We start from the raw sequence: 26,468 nt of genomic DNA, 5'->3' as shown, positions 1-26,468 counted from the left end.
GTACTTAGCATCACTGATTTATTAAACTCATGGCCTTGCCTGCTTAACTTTTCTTTTCCCCTCTGCACTTCGCCAATTCACTAATATTGTATACTCATCCAATTCCATTTTTTAATTTCCTAACACACCTTCAGTTTTTATAAATAAATAATGGTGAGTGGAGTGTGGTTTTGAGGGTTCTGTTATGAGGATGTATTTACTAGTAATGCTGTGGATGTTTACAGTAGTGATGTTAAAGTCAGTGACTGGTATACTAGTTGGTGGTTGGGGTGAAACATACATGTGCTACTTGATATAACTAAAACCTGTCTCACACAGCAAGGTTCTCAACCAGTTTGCTATATGTCACACTAGCAGGTGGGGGTGACGGCTACCTCACGTGATGAAACTCTCACACAGTGTATGATTCAGTGTTGAAGATAGCTGACTGGCTTGACTCAATGAATGGCAGGGCACATGAGCCAGCTGAACTGCAGTCATTCTCAAACCATTGGGTAAAGAAACTATTCAGTAAAAAGCTTTTGTTCTCACTTATCTTACAGCTTCATTTGTCAGCTTCATGGTGAACTGCGTATCATTTCATTGACTGTCATATTTCCATTGATATTTTAGGGTTAAGTAAACTTCGGCTAGAATTTTGGAAAGTTTGCAGTGAAAATTAGAGGTCGCTGTGGATTTGCGTATGGTACTTGTTAGGTCAATTGCAACTGCTTCTGAAATGTAGCTACCATACAGAATTTTCCTTTAAACTTTGAAGGATATTAATATTGTTCCCAGTCTCAAGAAAATGGATTGTAAATAGCGCTGCATCCTGAACTTGTGCACCAGTGAAAAATCCAGAATGAATTATTCATAGGATTCCTTATATCTCCTCAATGGTTTCAGATATCGTAACAAAATTTTGAGAAATGACAGTACACAAAGAAGAGAGTACTTCGCCATATGATTTATATGTGAAACTTTCATATCTACCATACTGTTCAAGCGACTACGGATCTTTCCGGTGAAAGTATGTAATATTTAAGTGCCGTCAATAGGTGGTGAAATGAGAATAAATGTGGGTTTGGAACAATGTGTGAGAATATTTATTAAAAACAAAGATTCCAAGACTTACCAAGTGGAAAAGTGCCGGTAGATAGGCACAATGAATAAAACACACAGAATTTCGAGCTTTCGCAACCAGCGGCTGCTTCGTCAGGAAAGAGGGAAGGAAAAGGAAAGATGAAAGGATGTGGGTTTTAAGGGAGAGGGTAAGGAGTCATTCCAATCCCGGGAGCGGAAAGACTTACCTTAGGGGGGAAAAAAGGATAGGTACATACTCGCGTGCACGCACACACACACATATCCATCCATACATACACAGACACAAGCAGACATATTTAAAGGCAAAACAATATATATATAATTTTAATGATTCTGTTGCAATTTCAACTGCATGAGAATGTTAGTGACATTAAATTTTTACGGACTCTGCTGTGTTTTGCTGAAAGAAGCAGATTTGAGAATAGCAACAAGAGAACTTAATGTATTACTGAAAACTAGCCACTTATGACAGGGTCGCCGCAGGTTCTGGAAATCATGGAATTTCAAACACAACAGGGAAATTAGGCGAATTTCAAAAAACACTGGAAAAACCTCATTTTTGTCTCAGTAGATAAAATGGTTTGTTCACTGACATGTCATGCATTGCCTCTGGCTGGGTGCAGCTGTGTACGTGCACTACTTCCGTACTCCGTCATTCGTACTGCTTCTGTTCTTCCTACCACTCCCCTCAGCTTGCAGTCAGTGCTCCCACCACTTCTTGTCACTAGGCTATAAGCTGCCAACGAGAGGCAGGGAGGTGTAAGGAGTGGTTTGTTTGGATGTGATTCTCAGAGAATGTAGACGCAGTGGCCGGAAACAGCGGTCATGTCTGCACGAATTGTGTGTGTGTGCGTGCGCGTGTGTGTGCGCGCGCTCACATTTTCTGAAAAAACCTATGGTAGAAAATGAGTGTGATTGTCTTTTCTGCATGCCTGTCTGTGGCTCAGCAATCATCTGTATGCTGAGTTGCTACCTATCCTCATTATAATTGATTCTCAGAGTATTTGAACAAGTTATCTGTTGCATGGAATGATCACTATGGTCTCATTTCATCAAAATATTGTTTTTGGTATGTGAATAGTTGACCACATGGGTGGGATTCCATGACGGGCCAAAACCAGAGGCTGTTTCTACAGGTACCTGTGATGGTTCAGGCCTGCCAATGTGAAGCCATTCAGTTCCCACTAACATGCACCAATCTACCCATAGGTCGGGTCTGTTTGTGGTGTACTGCAGTGGATTTTCATGGTTTGCCCATGGACCCAGGACTGCGGTGCACCTTAGCAGGCCAGAGACCCTGGGCAGTGGGCTTCAGGAATTGTGACTCTACAAGTACGTTGTACAGTGTGGTGTTTCAGACATTTTATTTGCTCTAGTACAATTTGTAGCTTCAAAAGTAGTTTATATTTTAGAAAGTATGGGCGATAAGAAGAAGAAAATTGTCAGTTGCTGGCAGTTTGTACACTATGTACTTGTAGATTTTTCAAAGAATAATCACACATTAGCTGTAAAATAATAGATATAACACAGTGAGTAATAACTGTCAATAAGGAACATAAAACCAGCATTTTATTGGCGGTCACCTACAGTGTTGGTGTACACAATTCTTCTCTACCTTATACACTTTTTTCAAGAGGCCTACTTTTTTCTCAGGTTGTTTCTGAAATCAGTGAAGGTGTTTTAAATCCGTCTTGCAACTCCAAGAAAATGTGTATTTCTGCTACCAAATGTGTTTCGTTTTATTGAAATAAAATAACATCATTGGTTTAAATGGAACACACATACCACTTGGCTTGCTTTCTCCATCTAAAAACAGTTCATTACAAAAGATGTTGATGTTAGTACTTACAAGCTTTTTTTTAGCTATTTCCACATTTGCACTATTGTTTCTGGTACCATAGCTGCAAAGACAGATTGTCAACTTACATCTTAACTTGCCCTTGTGCTCTCAAAACTTGTCAGGGAAAAACACTAAAACTTGTCTGGATATCAGGGAAATATAGGGAATTTCACTTGGTGAAACTTGTGGCAACCCTGTACATCTCTCAGAAGAAAGCTAAAGGGAATAAGAAGTCTGGCAAAAATAAATGTACACTTACATTGAAATTTTAGTGGAATCCTGTACCCCAATGTTTTTTTAATAGTGGACTGACGCTGGCCAAAGAATTTCATTTATTTATCTCATTGAGTTGAGATCTATGAAAACATATTAATTTTCCAAATCCAGTCAGCTTCCCATGAAGGCATAAAGAGGTAATCAGTAACTTGACACACTAAAATATGTTTGTGGTGAAAAAGTACAGTTCCTCATTCTGTACAGGGATAGGAAAGAAAAGATAACATGCTGTTTACTGTTAGCTGTTTTCATATTTCTTAGGTATTGTGATGTAGAAATAAAATCCATTACCCAATTGCAATCCATATCATTAATTATTTAAATACATAACTGGACTATAGAGTTTCACCGAAATTTCAACAGGTGTAACAATTCATTGCCCCCAGCCTTACCATCACATTTATTTTTCTTCAGAGGAGTGTTATCAGTGATGAGTTTTGAGTAATATCTAAGACTTCTTGTTGCCATATTAATTGATTTCTTTTGACAAAATGCAGCTGAGTTTATAAATATTCATCTGACTAACATTCAAATGCAGTTGAAATTGCGACAGAATCACAAAACAGCTTATCTGAAGACATACATTTATTTGATCAAAAGTACCTGGACACTGCCAAAAACATATATTTATCATATTAGGTGCATTGTGCTGCCACCTAATGCCAGGTATTCCATGTCAGCGACATCAGTAATCATTAGACATCGGGACAGAGCAAAATGGGGTGCTTCGTGGAATTCACGGACTTCGAATGCGGTCAAGTGATTCGGTGTCACTTGTGTCATAAGTCTGCATGCCAGATTTCTACACTACTAAACATCTCTAGGTCCGTTGTTTCTGATATGATAGTGAAGTGGAAATGTGAAGTTATACGTACAGCACAGAAGCATACAGGCCAACCTCATCGTTTGATTGGCAGAGACCACCGACAGTTGAAGAGGGCTGTAATGTGTATTAGGCAGACATCTATCCAGACCATCACACAGTAATTCCAAACTTCATCAGGATCCACTGCAAGTACTATGACAGGTGGGAGGTGAGAGAACTTGGATTTCATGGTCAAGCAGTTGCTCATAAGCCACACAATCACACTGGTAAATGCCAAACAACACCTCACCTGGTGTAAGGAGCATAAACACTGGACGATTGAACAGTGGAAAAATGTTGTGTGGAGTCACGAATCGTGGCACACAGTGTGGCGATCATATGGCAGTGTGTGGGCATGGCGAATGCCCGGTGAGAGTCGTCTGCTAGCATGTGTAGTGCCAACAGTAAAATTTGGAGGCGATGCTGGTGTGGTGTGGTCGTGTTTTTCGTGGAGGGAGCTTGCACCCCCTTGTTGTTTTGCATGTCACTGTCACAGCTGAGGCATAGATAGATGTTTTAAGCACCTTCTTGCTTCCCACTGTTGAAGAGCAATTCAGGGATGACGGTTGCATCTTTCAACACAATCAAGCGCCTGTTCCTAATGCAAAGCCTGTGGCGGAGTAGTTACATGACAATAACGTCCTGTAATGGACTGGCCTGCATGTAATCCTGACCTGAATCTCACAGAACACCTTTGGGATGTTTTGAAATGCTGACTTCGTGCCAGGCCTCACTGGCCGACATCAGTACCTCTCCTCAGCTTAGCACTCCGTGAAGAATGGGCTGCAAATCCCCAAGAAACCTTCCAGCATCTGATTGAACATATGCCTGCACGAGTGGAAGCTGTCATCAAGACTAAGGGTGGGCCAGCACCATATTGAATTCCAGCATTACCGAAGGAGGGCTCCACAAACTTGTCATTTCAGCCAGGTGTCCAGATAATTTTGATCACTTAGTGTGTCAATAGTTTATGAAAATGCCTATTATTGATATAAAAATAAACTAAGTTCTTCACCCACAGTAACACCCGTTTCACCAGCTATTGATGGCACTTCAATATTACATCATTTCATTGAAAAAAATCTGTAATCGCTTGAATATCACGGTAGATGTGGAAGTTTTGCCCGTCAATCATATAGCAAAATACTCTCCTCTTTGCGTACTGTATTTTGCCAAAATCTTGTTTCAAAATCTGAAATCATTTGAGATACAGGTGTTTTGTGAATTTTACAAACTGTCTTTTTCGTTGGCACACAAGCTCGAGGCGAAGCGTTTAAATACAATCAATTTTCTCAAGATAGGTGATAGATAGCAGTATCCCTCAAAGTTTAAAGAAAAGTTCAATATGTTAGTTACATTTCAAATTCATAGTGACCTCTATTTTTCATTGCAAACTTTCAAAATTCTAGCAGTAGTTTGCTTAATCCTAAATAACAGTAAGTGTCACCATTAATGAAATGATAGGCAGTTTGTCACGAAGCTGACGAATGAAGCTAGGAGATCTGTGAGTATCAATTTTTTTAATGGAATAGTTTCTTTACAGTAGTTTGAGAAGGATCGCAGGTGAGCTGGCTGATTCGTGATGTTCTGTTTGGTCTCAAGAATTAACTGTGTTTCAGAGTTCCCTCCCTGTAGTCTGTGACGTCAGTCACCAAACAGGTCTCCTGAATCACCAGTGCAAGTAGGATGTGGGGAACCAAAGTAGACCTCACAAGAAAAATAGTAGTGGATCTATCACAGGAAATGTCTAGAGCTGCTTGCAGGACAGCCAGCTATTAGATGACAGAGCCCTCAAGGGAGCCATCATATGAGGTGGCGAGTTAGATTGCAGCAAATCATGTGAGATGAGCTTAAGAAATGGCTGAAGTAGCACGTGGATAGTGCATATAAATAATATAAACACACACAAATATGCACTTAATCTGTGGCTGTGTGGTTGAACCATTCTGGGAAGTAAATGTATCATTGTGAGGTGCACTCTGGCGATGTCGTGTGTGTGTGTGTGTGTGTGTGTGTGTGTGTGTGTGTGTGTGTGTGTGTCCACTGTTGCTGGATAAAGAGTTAGTGCTTGAAAGCAAGTGTGAATGCTATTGTCTATTATTGTGCACGTGTTGATGTGCTAAAGATGAGTGACACACACACACACACACACACACACACACACACACAGTGTGCTCTGGTGGCACCCGTTTATTAACAAGGAAACCTGCTGCAAATTTGTAGAAGCAGTTTCACAATTGTTTCTTCCTGTGTCCATCAAATGGTACATACTAACAACCATAGAGGAAAGAAAATTAGATGTTCATATTTGATAGTTGCAAATTGACAGGTCCCTACAACCTTGAGTGTTAGATGAAACTGGTAATCTGTCATGTTGTAAGAAATTGTTAGACGACTCTCTTTTTTTTTTTTTTTTTTTTTTTTTTTTTTTTTTTTTTAAAAAAAGTGGGGTTTAATTTTTGTTACTCAGACATCAGCATGATGTACCCTCCTGCAAGCTAAATGTCAAAAGTTTATTTGGTATACCTTTAGAGTCATGTATTTTTTTTAGTTTTTGCAGTAAATGTAGAAATCACATTAAAAACTGACAGTAGACTTTAATAAAATAATTTTAAAAAAATCACTTTGCCTGTATATGTGACCCGGCACCTCTGCATCACAGGCACACACTGACACTTAGCTGCAGAGGCGGCCTTAAAAGTCTGTACTTAAAAAAACACTGATTTTTTTAAACCTTTGAAATGGTGCTACAGAAATATCCAATGAATCAGTATTTTTTTCAAGAAAGAAAATAATGATATGCTTCTTCGAGGAACTTAGCAGATGCTTAGTTCTGTTTATTGTCCAGTCTCTAAATGTATTTTTATTGTCAGTTTTTTCTTTTGTGAAAATGATGCTGATAATTCAGAAAATATAAATTGTTTGACACTGATCATATAACTGCAAGTACTGTACTGTGAAATCTTTGATAAAAATTTGTTGTAAACTCAAATAAAAGGAAATGCAACTTTGTGAAATCACACAGCTGTGGCAAGTTGAAGTACCACAAATTTTTTATGTCATTCATGACAGGATCTTATATTTAACTTTTAATTCAAATTATATTGAAAATTGTTTCACACTTTTGTAATATTTATTTTACTGAGTGTCGAGCAGGTTTCAAAATAGGTCAACTGCAGAAGTGAGGACAGACAATTTTATTGTTAAAATTTCATTTCGGCAACATAAACTGTACTATTATTTTCTTCCAGCTTTTGCTCACATCCTAAGAAGCTACAATATAAGTCCAAGCAATCAGATGATGACTTCAAGTGAAGAAGAATTTGATTTTGGTGAAGATGAGGAACCGGTGAGAATCTAATTTTATGAATCAGTTTGCACTTACATTGTTCTTCTGTGGTGTGAGATATAATTTTGTCTTTCTTTCCCTCAAAATTCAGGATGTTAACAGAGTAAATGAAAGACTGTTGTCACTATACATGCGGCCTGATCTTCTCAAGTAAGTTTTGGTCTTAATGACTAAATTTATTCTTAGCAGTAAATTTTTGAAATATTTGTGGACATATGGCACTGTTGTGTGCAACTCTGTGATAACAGCTTTTTCTGTATGCTTTGTCATAGGATTAAGTATTTGACAACTAGTGATGAATATTTCATGTCTATAATGAATGCAAAGTACAGTTCTGTTCAAGCAGTACGTTTATAGAGGGCGATCCAAAGCTATTCATTCAAATTAATATAGGAGGTAGAGGACACACAAAAAACATATTTAGTTACTGTACCGATGGTCCCTGGTGGCAATTTCCAATGCTAGGGACAGTTTGCACAGAAAGTAGTTTAGAATGTTAAATAGAACATGGACATTCACACGGACTGCTAGAATGCGTGACCATTGACCTGTATATGCTCAGTATGTCAGACCATTCACTGCTTGTCCATTTGAAGATTTCTGGCATTGACTGGGGTTCTCAGATGGTTCCTCACAGCAGTGCTGGAATGAACTGGTTCCCCATAGTGTTGGAAGTACATCCATCATCTGAAATTCAAAGGTACACCCTCCAGCAATTCTGCCAACACATGTTCCATGAAGATGCGATATCTGCCAGTTGATATGGAAAGGAAGACAGTATGGTCCAGTGAGCCTATCACTGAGGATGCTGCCCCACATGTTAACACTGAATTGCAATTGATTGCACAAGGTTGAGTACCTTGTGGATCCACATGTGCCCAAACAAGCAAATTATGGGTATTAAAACAGCTTTCATGAGTAAGAAAAACCTTGTCGGTGTGCAGGACCTCGACCGGAAATAAGGGGTGCAGGACAGTCGGTTGTAAAAATCATTAGGCGAACTACATGCATTGAGGGGAAAATATTAAGGTGCTAGTGCTGCCACATCTTGAAGATGGAAAGGATGGAGCTGCTAGTCTTGTAACACAATGCGGTCAAGTCTGTCTGACACCAAGGATGTGTACAATAAAGGGAGTACTTCAATATGTCACAGAATATAGTCTTCCATTTTGGGAGTTCACACTGTAGAGTCCAACCTATATCATGCATACTCAACCTACATCATGCATACTTGCATGGAAAGTGCTTGTTTCATGTAGCAGGCAATGCAGACATCTGAATGTTTCTTGTCGTGGAACCTGTCAGTTTGAAAAAGATTTTCGGTGCTCTCTCCATTCACCAACCGATATACCAGATGCATGTTGGCCATTTCTACACACATATAACACTTAATGTTCACTGTTGTCACAGGTCACTAACAGTGCTACCGAATCAGTATATTCCCAAAGAAGTCACCTTTCTTGTCAAAATACGGTGAGACTAGTGAATGAATCAGTGTGTTTCCAAACAGACCTTGGAGCCAACTGTCCGTACACAGAGTAGTTTTGAATGTACACATTCCCAGTTAGCGACACTGACACAGCAGCTTACTTCAGCTCCACTAACTAAATGATTACAAGATGACTTGGAGACCATATGTTCCTTATGAAAAGGTATTTGTTTTGTTGTTCTCTACCTCCAATATTAAGTCGGATGACTGGTTATGGAACACCCTTTACTTATTCATAAGATGTGCACTGTTGGGTATTTATAGAATCAAGTATCCTCCCTCTTATCTTCAGATGCAGAAGGATATGATGTTATAGAGACTAGTTTTACAGCCTAGCGGGAACACACTGACTGTCCTGAAATAAATTCTTTTTTAGTATTTTTCAGCATTGAGTTACCCAAATATTATCATTATGGTAAAGTATTCATATCATTTGATTAAAACTTGGTAAGGAGTCAAAACTGGTAATAATACAGTTTGTGTGGCCTTAGACTGAACAGACTATAAATGAATACATGTAGTTGTATTGTTACAGAAAATATCAGCTAAAATCAGTACAGATACTTCCTCCTCCATATTCCAGTTTAGCTGTTTGGCATTGAGAAACTTTGCATCATACTTGCATTACATATGCACCATAGAAAAAGGTTTGTTGAGAATCCACCTGAGGAGCAGACTCCGTAAAACCATGGAGATCGTGATCCATGTGCATATTAATGACATATCCCTTTCTCCTTTGAAAAGCATGATTATGGCTTCATATGCAATAATTGCGACATCACACATCCAAACAGTTCTGACACGATGGGAACATCACATCATGATGCAAAGTTTCTGTTTCTCTGGCATCTGTGGCACTTACAGTTGTGGCATTGACAACACAATTCTTCCCAAATGTTCTCTGACACTTATGGAACACATGCTATGAATACATACTATTCACTTAACACTTGCAGTCAGCTTGGTCATTGTACACAGTCACAAGAAATAGTGTCGAAAATGTACTTTTAACAGCATGTGATGGTCAGGTTTGAGTGTGTGGGTGCTTCAGATATTAGAGGTTTTCCATCCTTCAGTGTCTGTATTCTGCAAACTGACACCTCTTCCTTAAAACTGAACTTGCTTATTAGTGAACTTGAGGATGTAGAATTAAATGCACAATCAGTTTTTATAAATTTTAGACCATTTTGTCTAGATGTGATTGTACATTGTTGCAGAGTAGCTATAATGGTTTGTAAAGTTGACCGCAGAATGTGAACTGCATTAGTTTATCAAATTACGGTGTTAGTGACTGTGAATGACTATTACTTGGCAACTGGGGGCTAAACTTGAACTCATTTTTTTTTATTAATCAAGCGCCTACATATTATAGCTATGTTACCTGACCACAATATTATTTCACTTGGCCTCCTGTGGCTATTATCAGAAACATGTGGTGATGTTACCGTAAGCAAGTACAGTGGCGTGTAAGAAAAATGCACCACATTGTGAGTGATTTCAAAACACTTCTGCATATACTATCAAACAGTTCACTGTGTCATCGTGAAACAAAGTCAATTGAAGCGCACTCACTCCTAGGAGCAAAATTGTGGTTGACTAATCCAGAAGAAGAAGAAGAGAGTGCGCGCGCTCTCTCTCTCTCTCTCTCACACACACACACACACACACACACACACACACACACACTTGTACTGACATGTTGACATTACTCCTCCACATAGTCACCATAAAAATTCAAATTTTTGTCGTACCGTGACACCAGCATCTTTATACCTTCATTAAAGAATGGTGCATCAGCCAGTTTCTGGCAGTGTCCTTGAGCTCCTCGTCTGTTGTGAATGCTGAGTTGCTGAGCTGGCCTTCATCTTGCAGTAAAGATGAAAGTTGGCTGATGCTAAGTCTGGTCTGTAGGGAGTGTCTTGAAAAATCTCCCAGCCAAAAGCCTTGAGTGTTTTCTTCGTTTAATTTGCAGTGTGGCGTCAAACATTGTCATGAAGGAAAATGATCAAAGGAAAATTGCTTTCCATTTGTTTTGAACAACCTTTGGAATTTTGTAAGTCTCACAATAAACTTGTGATGTCACAGTGTTCTCACACATTAGTCTCATGAAATCTGTCGTCAAAATTCTTTTGCAATCACAAAAAACTGTAAAATTTATTTAGTAGTTTGACAGTATTTACTGGAATTTTTTGAGCTTATTGAGACAATGGATGTTAATCCATGTACATCTCATCCCTGGTCATGATTCTGTTTAGAAATTCCTCCTGCTCTTCACGATAGTGCCAAACGAATGTCACAGCCGAACACATTGTTTCAGTTTCGTGAACATGAGGTAAGCACTTCGGTACCAACCTTGCGCAAAACTTAGGATGACCTAAACTCTCTGTGACAGTTTTAATGTGGGTTGTCCTCAAAATCTGAACCATGTATCACAAATTGAGAATGGATATCTCACATGTACAATTTGGTCAACATGTTACACAAGTTCATAAGTCACATCTGAATGTCTTCCTTGCACTTTCATTGTGCACATCTGTGCATCCATCCTTGAATTTTCTACAACCCTCCATCACATCTTCACTTCTAACCCCATATCATACAGGGACACAATCAATGATGAATCTCAGCAGTAGTGACTCCTGCTAGCAGGAAGTGAATGACAGAACATATAATACACAATAACACCATATATTTCAATCCCACGATGTTTACTCACTGACGAATACAACAGTGTTGATTGATGCAACATTATCTTCAAAGACTCCTTGCCCTTTTCAGTGCTCCCGACATGTAGCAATCACTTGGATTGAGGTCTGTGAAGTATGGCGGCTGTGGTGGAGTATCAAAGTGCAGGTCATTGATGGTTTTCAAGTGTTGCACTAACATTATGTCATGTTGCAAAGTTACACCTGTCGTCAGAAGTCCACATTGCTTTGATCTTACTGCAGCCTGAAGCTGATTGTTTAACATACTGGAGTATGACCCTCTGGTGAGTGTGTAGTAAGCCAAGACAACACTTCATTCATCCTGAAAGTGTGTCAGCAAAACCTTCCCTGCAGGTGGCTGTATCCAGAATGTATTGGGTTATGGCACCATGACTTGCTTGTTCTCTTTGTTTTGGGTTGGTGGTAGTGTACCCAGGTTTTGTCTCCTGTAATGACTTGTGAAGAAGCCATCACCTCCTGCCTCAAAGCACCTCAGAAGTTGTTCTCAGATATCAGTATGTCGCTCTTGCAATTCTTTAGTTAACTGCTGTGGCACCCATGTTGCATACACTTTGCAAAGTCATGACTGCAAATCATGAATGATTTGTGCTGAGCTATGACTAGTGTTAAGATTTGCAGCTGTTTCATTCCCTGTCACACAACAATTTTCGATCACAATGGCTTCAACTGCTGCAATAGACCCTAGTTCACAATGTGGTTTGTCTGACCTGGACACTAAATGTTTGTCACAGAAGTCACGTCATTTCCAAACTTTCTACTCCACTGATAAAATTGCTGCAGTGATAGACATGCATCACCATACTGGACTTTAATTTGCCCAATGCTTTCTGAGCAGCTTCACTGCTCAGAAAATGTATGAAGGAACACTGTTCTAACTTGGTCCATGTAGCAGGTGTGGTTGTCATTGTGAATTGGTATTGTAGCTACATTTCGCTTGTCAGTGGTATGTTGCTGCATGTAGGGCATTCCTACATCATTCGTAACAATTCTGCCAATGCACAGAACAATTGTGCGAAGTGTCAGTTTATAATTACACTTTTAAGATTTTCATTTGACTTCCTCTTGTATCTAGTGGCGAATAGATAGTGGGTTTTTGCATGCATGCACGACCAATGTCTCTGGCTGCTGATGCTGGACTGCAGACTGCAGTTGCACCTGATGGGAGAAGCTACCTGAGAAGTGTGGTGGTGGTAATGATGAGGCTGTGGCAGGGAAGAGCGAGGTATAGCAGGGTAGGGGTGGAGGAAGGTGGTGTGCTGCTGAAAGTGCACAGGGACATGGTGGAGACTTGGTAGAGCTGTTAGGTACAGTTAGGAGGTTTGAAAATTGGGGGGGGGGGGGGGGCGAAAGAGAGAGAGAGAGAGAGAGAGAGAGAGAGAGAGAGAGAGAGAGAGAGAGAGAAGCTGAGAAGAAGAAGAAAAATGTGTTGTGAAGGTTGAGGCCAGGAGGGGCTACAGGAATACTGTATATATTCCAGGAAGAGTTCCCACCTGTGCAACTCAGAACAGTTACTTTTGGTAGGAAAGACCCAGATGGTGCAGGCTGTGAAGCAGTCATTGAACTGTGAAGCAGTCATTGAAATGAAACACATTGTGTTGGGCAGTCCAGCTGCCTCTTGGCCATACTTTATTGGTGGTCATATGTGCAGACAGACAGCTTATTAGTTGTCATGCCCACACAGAAAGCATCACAGTGGTTGTAGCTTAGTTCTGTAGATCAGACAACAGATTTCACTGATACCTCTACCTCTGATGGGATAGGAGATACCTGTGATCAGACCGGGAGGTTGTATGGTACAGTTTTTGCATCTAGGTCTGAGCCATGAGCCAAGAGGTTGAGAGCAGGTGTGGATTAGGGATGGTCAAGGATGTTGGGGGGGGGGGGGGGGGGGTCTGTGGGCTGCAGAATACCACTGTGGAAGGTGTGGGAAGCATGGTATGGTGGGTAATGTATTCCTCATTTTGGGGCATGACGAGAGGTAGACTGAACCCTGGCGGAGAATGTTATTCAGTTGCTCCAGTCGTGAGTGATACTGAGTCACTAGGAGAGTACCCTTTTGTGGCTGGATGGTGGGTTTGTGGGCATGGTAGTTGTCTGGATAGGTATGTTTCTTTAGAAGGTTGGGAGGTTAATTTCGGTCTTCCAAACTTCATTCTCTACGGTATTATTCCAGTAACTACAGAATTTGTCAAGAAAAGAATGTAATATTTAGGGGCCATCAATAGTTGGAACAATATAAGTGAAGACGTTACAAATTTATTTTCGTACATAGGCTGCACTTTTTCATAAGCTATTGACATAACGTTTCCTCAATTCCTCACTTAATAAACAAATGTTTCAGAATTCTCTTGTAATTGCATCTGCACAAAATAAGTGAAGTGACATTGTGTAAGCTGCACTGCATTATAAATCACCACTTCTGTTGCATTTTTCAGTGGAATTGTCTACAGCACCTGTCTGCAGTTCCCACCATTACTGATTCCCCCCCACACACACACGCCTTGCCAAGTGTACATATACTGGCCACATTATTCTTCAATACCCTTCCAATGTAGCCATTCTCGAGGAGAAGGTCCACATAAAGAAGGGTTCCTTGTTGTGTTGTAGATGACCAGATGAAACGAATGGGAGGAGAGATGTTGGGGTTCTGGAGGAACGCAGATATGGTGTCCTCGTCTTTGGTCCAGAACATATGTCATCAGTGCATCTGAACCAGGGGCCCTATTCATTATCATACATACCAATCAGTGCAATATGTTAGCCTCGATAGTGAAGTAATTTTCGGACCTTTATACGAATTTGTTATTCTGTAAGCTTCTGAAGCCTGTTACTGATAAATCCTTCCGCCAATTTGCTGACAACTGTAGAGAGAGGTGGTTAGGTTTTGCTATGACCACTTGTTCAGTTCATTGTGATTTGTTTACAGCCAGAATTTGTTAGTTTAGTATTATTGAGTGGTTTTAGTTTCGGATTTAGTGATTGTTTCACTGAAGAATCACCAGGATGCATCTGAGTGGAAAATGAGTTCATAATAGACTGTTTTTCTGTTGTAGAATTATGGTTTGTATTGTTATACTGAGTGATTATAACATATTATCACATAATACCTGTCATTTTTATGTAATTAAGAGTTTAAAAATTGTTAAATTTAAAGACATTGGCTCTGCTTATGTATATTACATGAGCCTTAGCTGAATTTACTAGTGACTTTGCATACTTTCCCGCAAATGGTTTAGTTATGCATTAGGGAAACACATTTACAACTTTCAAGTAACAACAGAAAGATATTTTGTGAAGCATGATAGTGGAAACCATCCAAAATTTCATGCGTTTATGGCTTACGCTTGCATCATTCAGCAACAAAGTTAAGCCTGCAGCCCTGTCCATTAGAATGACCAGGAATAAAGCACTTGGTGTGTACTAGTTGCAGCAGTCAAGTGGTTAAGGCAACGTACTGCAGTGTCGAAAGGCATTGTTTTGCACCCCACTGGGTATGAAAGATTTTTTTGTCCTGTTCATGTTTGTTACACATTCTTAACTTTGTTATTAGTGAAAGTTAAGTATTTTTCTGCAGTAATTATTGTTGTTTACTTGTAAGAGCATGCATTCTCCATAGTAAGTATCTTCGATTTCATGACTTCCGTATCTTTAAGAAATGAAAGATGAAATTGCTGTGCGTGAAACAACATTTATATTTTTTCTTGCCACAAGTAATTCACCATTTTTTCCCCAATACATAGTTATCTTGAAGTGTGCGGTAACACAGGAATCCAAGAGCAGGACTTAAATTACTGCAAATGAAACTAGCAGCAATCATCTTGCTTGTTACAAGTATATATCTGCGATTGAATCCTTAACAACAGGAGACAAGAGATGAAAGATCCTCGCCATAATATTTTTAGACTACACCACCATATATGAAAGAATTTTGATTCATCAGATGCATGTTATAAACTATGACGAACTTCAATAGCTGCACTCGCCACATGCTCTCAAAAAGGCGTTTCTTAAATATTGTTTTAAGCCCCAAATCATTGATGTATCATATAGCAGGCTACTTCATCATTTGGATCTCTAGGAGTGAGTTACAACCACATTCTATGGATCGTCTCATTCTTTGATACACAGTTAAACAATTTTTTTTTTTGGTGTTTTTATAGATGTATGGTGTGGTACTACACACCATTCCTAACTGATACTCTGAAATGTTAAATCCAAAACAAGATGTCAGTCTAGTGAGAATAATATAACATAATATGGCGTCTATGACAATTTCGAGAACGTAGTCAAATACCCTATAGTTATTATGCTGGCATAATGTGGTCAGCGAAATTTTAGCAGTACTGTGTACTCCGTATGCACTTTACGGTATTGTGAAGAATAGGGTGCTTGTGTTGGCTATTAGCTGCTTCGTGTTTTTTGGCACTACACACATTGCAGTGTTCACGCACAGCTTTTGGCCGATTGCTTTTGGTTGGTTGGCATTTGGAGAACTGACAAAGTGCCTCGGTTCATTAGAACAATGCAGTATCAGTTCCAAATGGCTTATGGAATAATGTGGGGCTCTTTGAAAACAAGGCCGCTCGGTGCACCTACCTGCCAGTCAGATTGCAGTATGGATGAAAGATATAGACTAGGCCCCCAGATGAGGGGTTTGGGGTTCTGGTTGGTCAGAAAGGATTCCTCTAGATGACCCATGAATAAGTTGGCATAGTACTGTGTCATGTGGCTGTCCATTCCTGTTCTATGGTATTGTCTGTAGGTGATGTCTTCAAAGGAAATGCAATTGTGGGTGTGAATATAGGTGAATATAGGGCATTTGGAATGTAAGTGTAGAGGGAGGTGACACTAATAGTGATGAGAACAGTGCTGTGTAATAAAGGAATAGGAACTCAGGAGAGTCAGTGTCTTTTATATAGGAGGGTAAATTACCTATATTAGGCTGAAGGTGTTAGTCCACAAGAGCAGAGATCCTCCCCCCCCCCCCCTCTCCACTCCTCCTCCCCCCCCCTGTGGATTTGAGGAGTGACTGAAGAATCATTTATGATTTCTGGAATGGTGTCACTGTAGTAGGATGGTAAACGGAAGCTGGTGGAGCCCCTCTGGCAGGTAATCCCTGTGATTCAAAACCAGTGTTGGAATCTTAGGTGGGAGGTAGGATGAAATTGTCATGATCAGTTTTTAGGTGATAGATTGTGATTCTGCTGTGTATGTAAGGTTGGTTTTCATGTTGAGGGATTTGGAAAATGATGGTGAGGCAAGGTTTGAGGTTGAGAAATTCTGGAATGTTAACAGGGTGATTTGGTGGTATCATATTTGGATGGAGAAGTTAAGAATCAAGCAGTGTTCAGTACTGGTTTTAGATTGAGTCCGACTGGTAGGGTTGATGGCGAAAAAGTGTTTTTCACTGTTGGGACCAGGAGGAGGAGGAGAGGAGAGGTCAGATCTTTTACAATTCCAGCACAGTTGAATTTGGGAGCATGGCAAAAGGTAAGGCCTTTGGTAAGAACTGATCTTTCTGTAGGACTAAGGCTTTTGCTGGGAAAATTAATGATGGCGTCTTAGACTTGTTTAAGTTCTAGATTGTGCAAAGTGGTGAGAGGGAGTTTCTGAGGGTGTGATAATGTAAAAGGCCCGACAGGCAGAGGTATGGTTTGTTGGCTATGAGGGGGTTGTGTGATGCAGAAAGGGGGAGGTGGTGTTGGAGGCTTTTGTAGAAGTGGTGGATAGTGGGATTCCAATGTATGAGTAGGAGGTGAACAGGTTGGGGACTTTTTTCAGATGGTGGTGTGCATACTGCGCATGGAGGGCAAGAGTTTCAATGTGAGAGATGGGTTGCAGGTATTTGAGATTGCAGAGCAGGAGAGTTTTACAAATGGAGAGGTATTACAAGGTAGTTTGGGCCTGTTTTCCAGCATTAGGTTGGTGAGGGCTACATACTGGCGAAATTTGGACAAATAGAGGTCACTGTGGAAGATTGGGTTTTAGTCATAGATAGGCAGTTCGATGGTTGGGCAGTTGGGGTGGAGGGGTTTCCATGAGCTATGTAAGAACACAGGAACAGTATGTGGGATTGGGAACTGGATAGGGATAGGATGGTTGAGGATAAAAATAGGTGGGATGTATGATGTGTGGAAAGAAAAAGAAATTTGAGGGATTAGAGCTGATAGTAAATGGTGGAAACAAAATAAAATCAACATAGAAACAGTGAGATCAAGAGCCCCCATTCCATAGAAAGAACAGGTTCTCTACTCCCTCCTCAAAAACTAGCCCAATCACAAAACCTCTCCCCTGGGCCTGTCTCTTTCTTCGCCTCTTTCACTCCCTGCACACTCTCCTTCTGAAAGTTTCCTAAAGTCTATAAACCCAACCACCAGGCACACACCCTTGTGGCTGGTTACTGTGTCCCCACTGATAGAAGATTTTCTCTTGTGAATCAACACCTTCAACCTATTACCCCCAACCTACCCTTCTATATAAAAGACACCATCTACTTCCTTTACAGACTCTACAGATTCTGTTCCTGTACCACTTTGTGCCCTGCTTGTCACTGTTGATGCCACCTCCCCCTACACTACCATCCCCATTGCCCATGGCGTTTGTGTTATTGAACACAACCTTTCCCAATGCCTGACTTACTCCAGACTTAGACTTATTGTCTCCTTCCTGGCCATCATGACCAACTGTATCCTCACCCACAATTACTGCTCCTTTGAAGGCATCATCTACAAACAAATCGATGGTACAACAATGGGCACCCGCATGAGACCGTCCTATGTCAACCTATTCATGGTCCATCTAGAGGAATCCTTCCTAACCACACAGAATCCCAAATGCCTCACCTAGTTCAGATTCACTAATGTTATATCCTGGACTGAAGGTGAGGACACCCTATCTGCATTCCTCCAGATCCTCAACACCTATTCCCCATTCACTTCACCTGGTCCTCCTCATCACAACAAGCAAACGTCCTTGATGTTGACATCCACCCCAAGGATGGCTACATCAGTACCTCCATCTGTATCAAACCTGCCAACCACCAACAATACCTCCACTTCAACAGATGTCACACATTCCATACTAAGGAGCCCCTTCCATATAGTCTAGCCATCCTTGGTTGTCACATCTGTAGTGACGAACAGTCCCTCGCCAAATATCCAATTGTTGCACTGATACATTTAGAGACTGAATGACCCTTCCAACATTGTACAGAAACAGCCTGTCCTTGCCTTCTCACCAATCACCTGCCACTTCTCACATACCCACCTTCCGGCTACAGAGGGGCACTCGCTTGTGACTCAGTACCACCAAAGACTGAAGCAACTGAATAACATTTGTTACCAGCATTTTGACTACCTCTCACCACACCCTGAAATGAGGAATATCCTACCCACTATCCTTCCCACACCTTTCACAGTGGTATTCTGCCGCCCACCGAACTTACACAATATTCTTTTTAACCCTGCTCTCAACCCCTTGCCTCACGGCTCATACCTCGTCAGTAGACCTAGATGCAAGATCTGTACCATACATCCTCCCAATCTGATCACAGACATCTCCTATCACATCAAAGCTAGGGCTACCAGTGAAGGCTATCTGTTACCTATAAACTAAGGTGCAGCCATTGTTCTGCTTTCTATGTGGAAATGACAGCTAATAAGCTGTCCATCTGCAGAAACGGCCACCAACAAAGTACGCCTAAGAGGCAGATGGGACACCCAGTAGCTGAACATGCTGTCCGACACAATGAGCTTCACCTCAGTGACTGCTTCACAGCCTGAGCCATCTGGATCTTTCTACCAACATCAGCTTTTCTGAAATTGTGTGGATGGGAACTCTCCCTGCAATATTTTCTATGTATCTATAACCCCTCTGATCTCAACCTTCATTAGTCTCTGTCCTTCTGCTACATGATTCTTTCTCTGCGTCCACTCCACACTACTTGCCTTCTACTCCACCAACGCACCCACTAATCTTTTTCCCCTTCTCAGCTTATCTCCTTTCTCACTCTTCACCCTCTCCTGCTTTTTAACCTCCTAGACTGCACCTAGCATCCCTATCCCATCCTCACCACATCTGTGGGTGCTCCCACAAGCAGCACTACTACTCCTCCCCCCCTCCCCCCATGCCCAATTATCCCTCCTCCTCCCTGCCGCAGCCTCCTCATTACTGCCACTGCCCATGCTGGATAGCTTCTCCTATTATGTGCAGTTGCAGTGTGCAGTCCAGCTTCAGTAGCCAGAGGCAAGTGTTTTTGTGCGTGTGTGTGTGTGTGTGTGTGTGTGTGTGTGTGTGTGTGTGTGTGTTCACATGAATTGGGTCCTCTCCAAGTATTCTTACAAGAACAATCATTATCTGCACCCATTCCTTACATTGTCAGTGATTTTCTTAACCTAAGCATACACACAAAATTATTTGAACTTCAGCAGTGTGGAAATAGTGTGCACTTACAATGCAGTAAAGCAAACTGCTTACCTTGCCAAGCTGGTAGTCAGTACTCATACTAGTGGAGCCCTGCCTGCTGCGTGTCTGCAGGCGCCATTGAGTGAAGTGCTGCTCACAATTCTTTGCCGGTAGTATCCATAAAAGTATCTTTCCCAATAATATCGCTATCTTATAGAGTTGTCTCTCTTCATTCATTACCTGCTGTTTGTCACATATGCTAACACAGATTCTTTGTTTGAGTCAATGCCCACTGATTGTATTGTATTATCAGTTCCTTAACCTCTCAAAGTATCAGTCTTCCAGTAGTCATCACACACTTTTTTTGCATGATACACTAATGGGAAGCCAAATGTGTGTTCCAGTGATTATCAACTTTTGGCTCGGAATGCCGAGGTACCAGGTTCGATTCCTGGACACTATCTCACATTTTTCTCTGGCAGAAAGGTTGAATAGGAGATCCATTCAGTGTTTTAAGGCCAACTGAAAGCTGCTTGGATATTAAAACAGTGAAATGATGTACAGGTTGGCAGAGTAGCATTACTTTGAAAGGCTTGCAGAAGGTAAAGTCACACATCACGTTTGTCTATTGACAGCAAAATCATCACCCAATATTTTTTCAGGTTAGACAATGAGATGCTTAGCATACAGCTCTTCAGGCTCTGCATGATCAGTTATGTATTGATGGTCTTGCTCACTTTATTTCTTTGTAATTCACACTATGGAGTTCAGGCCAGCACTGCATAATCATGGTTGGTACGTATGTAAGTTTGGATTAGATCGGTTACATGGCATAAATCTACTTTAAATATATTGTCTTATGTAAATAACTCATAAACTGTTTGTTTATTTGAGAAACAGTGAATTGTGCATGTTGGACCTAATGTCAGATTTTTAAGACAATCGTATGTTGACAAAGTATTGATATCTACATTTGTTTCAATGCCTGTAGCTATCATTTCTAACAGCCAGGTAATTTTATACGCTCCTGTGATGTTATTTTATCATTCGTTTAAAAAGATCACGCTGATATTATAAATCAAAAAGAAAATTGAATTATTGGTGCAGTTTCAGCACCTTTGAGTGATTCTGTGATCGCTGCTTCGGTAAAATGTCAGATGTAGAGGATTTAGGCAGTGATGATGATACCTTAATTGTACTTGGCTCCCAGCTCGAGAGAGTAATGCTGGAAAGTTCATCTGGGTCATCCTCTTTGGAAGAATCATCCACTTCATAGGACAATTAAGGTCACATGTAACAGTACTAGAATGAACACTCGGACAATGTAAACCAACAGAAACGCAAGCAACAATGCTGCAGCAAATGGAACATAACATACTTGGTCTGGCTACAACTGCACCAGCAAATGGTGAAAAATCTAGTTGTAGATACATTTGAAGGAAGAGGCCTTCTCCTAAGTGGCACCACCTTCTGAAGATCAGGTGCAACAGCACCTATTTCATATTAAAACAGGGATTTTATTTGTATAGAATGTTTTCAAGAAAAGTTTCATTTCTTTTGTTTCAGGATATTGTCAGAAAACTCCAGCAACTTACTTGCTAAATTATTTCAATGAGCAATTCTTCCAAGAAGCTGCAGCATGTGCAAACATTTATTACATGACTAAAATAGGACACAACTTGCAACAGGCTCATGGGCAATAAATAAATTGTTCAGTGTGCATATTATAACGGAATGTGTAAAGTACTCTTGAGCAAAAATGTATTGGCAATGTGCTTTTCAGAGTCCATTTGTGGCTAATGCTGTGGCAAGAAATTATTTATTTTTTCATGTTGCAAAGGGGTCTTAATCTTATTGATATAAATAATGTTTCTGAAGAACAAAGGAAAAAAACTATGGAAAGTTCAACATGCTATTGATGCTGTAAAGAGCCATGTGCTTCATGCTGCTGCGAGCTTATGGGCATAACTTTTGTATTGACGAGCAGATAATACCATTTTGTGGTTGCTCACTGAAGGAGTATGTTCCAAACAAGCCAGACCAATGGGACATAAAATTTGTCAAGGCGAGTCTACTCCTTTGCCATAAACAGCTCTAGCTCTGGCACGTAATTGTTTTGCGGGTAGCAGAAATACTTCCAAAAGGAGCACACATTTATTTTGATTGGTATTTCACCACACTGGCTTTCGTGGATATGCTGAAATCAAAAGAGCAATAAGATGAAAGACGTAAAGATGAAGGTCAGAGCAACAGAATAGAACACACTGAAGCATGGCGACATGGAAGAGTTCTGTCGATTATGACAAAATTTTTGTTGTCCCTTGGAAAGACTTAAAAGCTGTTACTCTTGCTTCAACCGCAGCAAGTTGTTATCCTGTCAAAACTGTTTGCAGATGGAACAAAACTGATTGAAAGTATTTGATGGCCCATCGATTATATGCAAGTACAGTGGAAGGAGCTGACTTTTGTGATCAGCAGCATAGGCATATTGTACACACTTGAAACAAAAAAGTGGACCCTGAAGATATTACATCTGATGCACATGGTATGTGTGAATTCACGACTTCAGTACAGGAAAGACAATAAGTTCCACAAAAAGACGTACATGCTCCTCTTGTATTCTGGATGGCTGTGTGACGATTATCTCATCACACCACCAAGTGGAATGACGTATAGGGATGCCGATCATGATGAAAAAGGAGGCGCATGATATTTTGTTGAATGGTTCGCACACTGGCACTTGATGGTCCAGCATTGAAATCTGCAACAATTTGCAGAATGGTTGCACTTCTGTTATGTTGAATGATGCTCTCCTGTCATTGTTGGTCCCTTTCTTGCAGGATCTTCTTTCAGCTGTAGCAATGTGAGACATTTGATGTTTTACTGGATTCCTGATATTCGTGATACACTCGTGAAATGGTCATACATGATAATCCCCACTTCACCGCTGTGTCCAATCGCTCATGCACCGACTATAACACTGCATTCAAACCCAAACCTTGATAACCTCCCATTGTAGCAGCAGTAACCAATCTAACAACTGTGCCGGACACTTGTTGGTGACCAAAGTGCCGTATTCTGCCTGTTTACATATCTTTGTATTTGAATTAGAGATGGGCAAAACTGTTCTTTTCAGAGACCGGATCAGAAGTGTTCACTCCCTGAAATGAACTACCTCTTTTTCATGACTCACCACTCATTCACAATAGAAAATAAATGGAAGCCACATTGCTCTTTAAACTTGGTTTATTCCAGGACTATACCTGTATTTTGATCTTATTTGATCCTATTTTGAAGTAACACAGATAATGAGTAAGAATTTTGTATTGTTTATTGAAATTTCCAAAATTTCCATGATATGACAAAGTTTTTGATTATTGATTTATTTTGCTCTATCATGGTTTTGCCTTTGTAGCCATTATCATGGTCAAAGGTGAAATAGTCATAAAATATCTGACATGTCTGAATGATTGTAATATTGTGACAACAATCATTCAGACTTGTCAGATGTGTAATAAATATTTCACCTTTGCACGTGATAATGGCTACAAATCTAAAATGGAATGCTGATAACGACACCTACACTTTTGAGTGCCCTGCAAAACAAACCTCCACATCTAAATAGTGATAAAATAACAAATTCCGTTACACAATAATATATATATATATATATATATATATATATATATATATATATATATATATATATATATATATATATATATATATATAATTTTTTTTTTTTTTTTACTAACACCAAAGTGCTGCATATAGCCTTACGCAGAATGTTGTTGTGATCTTCAGTCCTGAGACAGGTTTGATGCAGCTCTCCATGCTACTCTATCTTGTGCAAGCTTCTTCATCTCCCAGTACCTACTCAACCTACATCCTTCTGAATCTGCTTAGTGTATTCATCTCGGGGTCTCCCTCTACGATTTTTACCCTCCACGCTGCCCTCCAATACTAAATTGGTGATCCCTTGATACCTCAGAACATGTCCTACCAACCGATTCCTTCTTCTGGTTAAGTTGGGCCACAAACTTCTCTTCTCCCCAATCCTATTCAATACTTCCTCATTAGTTATGTGATCTACCCATCTGATCTTAGCATTCTTCTGTAGCACCACATTTCGAAAGCTTCTATTCTCTTCTTGTCCAAACTATTTATCGTCCGTGTTTCACTCCATACAAACACTTTCAGAAATGACTTCCTCACACTTAAATCAATACTCGATGTTAACAAATTTCTCTTCTTCAGAAACGCTTTCCTTGGCATTGCCAGTCTACATTTTATATCCTCTCTACTTCGACCATCATCAGTTATTTTGCTCCCCAAATAGCAAAACTCTCTTGCTACTTTAAGTGTCTCATTTCCTAATCTAATTCCCTCAGCATCACCCGACTTAATTCGACTACATCCATTATCCTCGTTTTGCTTTTGTTGATGTTCATCTTATATCCTCCTTTCAAGACACTGTCCATTCCATTCAACTGCTCTTCCAAGTCCTTTGCTGTCTCTGACAGAATTACAATGTCATCGGCGAACCTCAAAGTTTTTACTTCGTCTCCATGAATTTTAATACCTACTCCAAATTTTTCTTTTGTTTCCTTTACTGCTTGCTCAATATACAGATTGAATAACATCGGGGATAGGCTACAACCCTGTCTCACTCCCTTCCCAACCACTGCCTCCCTTTCATGCACCTCAACTCTTATAACTGCCATCTGGTTTCTGTACAAATTGTAAATAGCCTTTTGCTCCCTGTATTTTATCCTGCCACCTTTAGAATTTGAAAGAGAGTATTCCAGTCAACATTGTCAAACGCTTTCTTTAAGTCTACAAATGCTAGAAACATAGGTTTGCCTTTCCTTAATCTTCCTTCTAAGATAAGTCGTAAGGTCAGTATTGCCTCACGTGTTCCAGTATTTCTACGAAATCCAAACTGATCCTCCCCGAGGTCGGCTTCTAATAGTTTTTCCATTCGTCTGTAAAGAATTCGTGTTAGTATTTTGCAGCTATGGCTTATTAAACTGATTGTTCGGTAATTTTCACATCTGTCAACACCTGCTTTCTTTGGGATTGGAATTATTATATTCTTCTTGAAGTCTGAGGGTATTTCACCTGTTTCATACATCTTGCTCACCAGATGGTAGAGTTTTGTTAGGACTGGCTCTCCCAAGGCCGTCAGTAGTTGCAATGGAACGTTGTCTACTCCGGGGCCTTGTTTCAACTTGGTGTTTCAGTGCTCCGTCAAATTCTTCACACAGTATCGTATCTCCCATTTCGTCTTCATCTACATCCTCATCCATTTCCATAATATTGTCCTGAAGTACATCGCTCTCGTATAGATCCTCTATATACTCCTTCCACCTTTCTGCTCTCCCTTCTTTGCTTAGAACTGGGTTTCCATCTGAGCTCTTGATATTCATGCAAGTGGTTCTCTTACCTCCAAAGGTCTCTTTAATTTTCCTGTAGGCAGTATCTATCTTATCCCTAGTGAGATAAGCCTCTACATCCTTACATTTGTCCTCTAGCCATCCCTGCTTAGCAGTTTTGCACTGCCTGTCGATCTCATTTTTGAGATGTTTGTATTCCTTTTTGCCTGCTTCATTTACTGCATTTTTTATTTTCTTCTTACATCAATTAAATTCAATATTTCTTCTGTTACCCAAGGTTTTCTACTAGCCCTCGTCTTTTTACCTACTTGATCGTCTGCTGCCTTCACTACTTCATTCCTCAAAGCTATCCATTCTTATTCTACTGTATTTCTTTCCCCCATTCCTGTCAATTGTTACCTTATGCTCTCCCTAAAACTCTGTACAACCTCTGGTTCTTTCAGCTTATCCAGTTCCCATCTCCTTAAATTTCCACCTTTTTGCAGTTTCTTCAGTTTTAATCTACAGGTCATAACCAATAGATTGTGGTCAGGGTCCTGCCCCTGGAAATGTTTTACAATTTAAAACGTGGTTCCTAAATCTCTGTCTTACCATTATATAATCTATCTGATACCTTTTAGTATCTCCAGGGTTCTTCCATGTATACAACCTTCTTTCATGATTCTTAAACCAAGTGTTAGCTAAGATTAAGTTGTGCTCTGTGCTAAATTCTACCAGGTGGCTTCCTCTTTCATTTCTTAGCCCCAATCCATATTCACCTACTACATTTCCTCCTCTTCCGTTTCCTACACTCTAATTCCAGTCGCCCATGACTATTAAATTTTCATCTCCCTTCACAATCCGATTAATTTCTTTTATTTCATCATACATTTCTTCAATTTCTTCGTCATCTGCAGAGCTAGTTGGCATATAAACTTGTACTACTGTAGTAGGTGTGGGCTTCGTATCTATCTTGGCCACAATAATGTGTTCACTATGCTGTTTGTAGTAGCTTACCCGCATTCCTATTTTCCTATTCATTATTAAACCTACTCCCGCATT

General features: G+C 40.2%; 1 protein-coding gene across 2 annotated transcripts in view; it reads left to right on the top strand.

The window, feature by feature from the left end:
• The window catches only part of LOC126266868 (nuclear valosin-containing protein-like), a 161,245-nt gene that overhangs the window by 26,516 nt on the left and 108,261 nt on the right, over positions 1 to 26,468 (top strand). For both annotated transcript variants that reach the window (XM_049971492.1, XM_049971493.1), the window contains exons 3-4: positions 7,316 to 7,413; positions 7,505 to 7,563. In XM_049971492.1, coding sequence (XP_049827449.1) covers positions 7,316 to 7,413; positions 7,505 to 7,563 — 157 coding nt within the window. The remainder of the gene's footprint in view (positions 1 to 7,315; positions 7,414 to 7,504; positions 7,564 to 26,468) is intronic.

The sequence above is a fragment of the Schistocerca gregaria genome, chromosome 4 (assembly GCF_023897955.1).
Source record: "Schistocerca gregaria isolate iqSchGreg1 chromosome 4, iqSchGreg1.2, whole genome shotgun sequence".
Lineage (NCBI taxonomy): Eukaryota > Metazoa > Arthropoda > Insecta > Orthoptera > Acrididae > Schistocerca > Schistocerca gregaria.
Note: the sequence above shows the minus strand (reverse complement) of the source record. Positions and strands in the feature narration are given on the sequence as shown.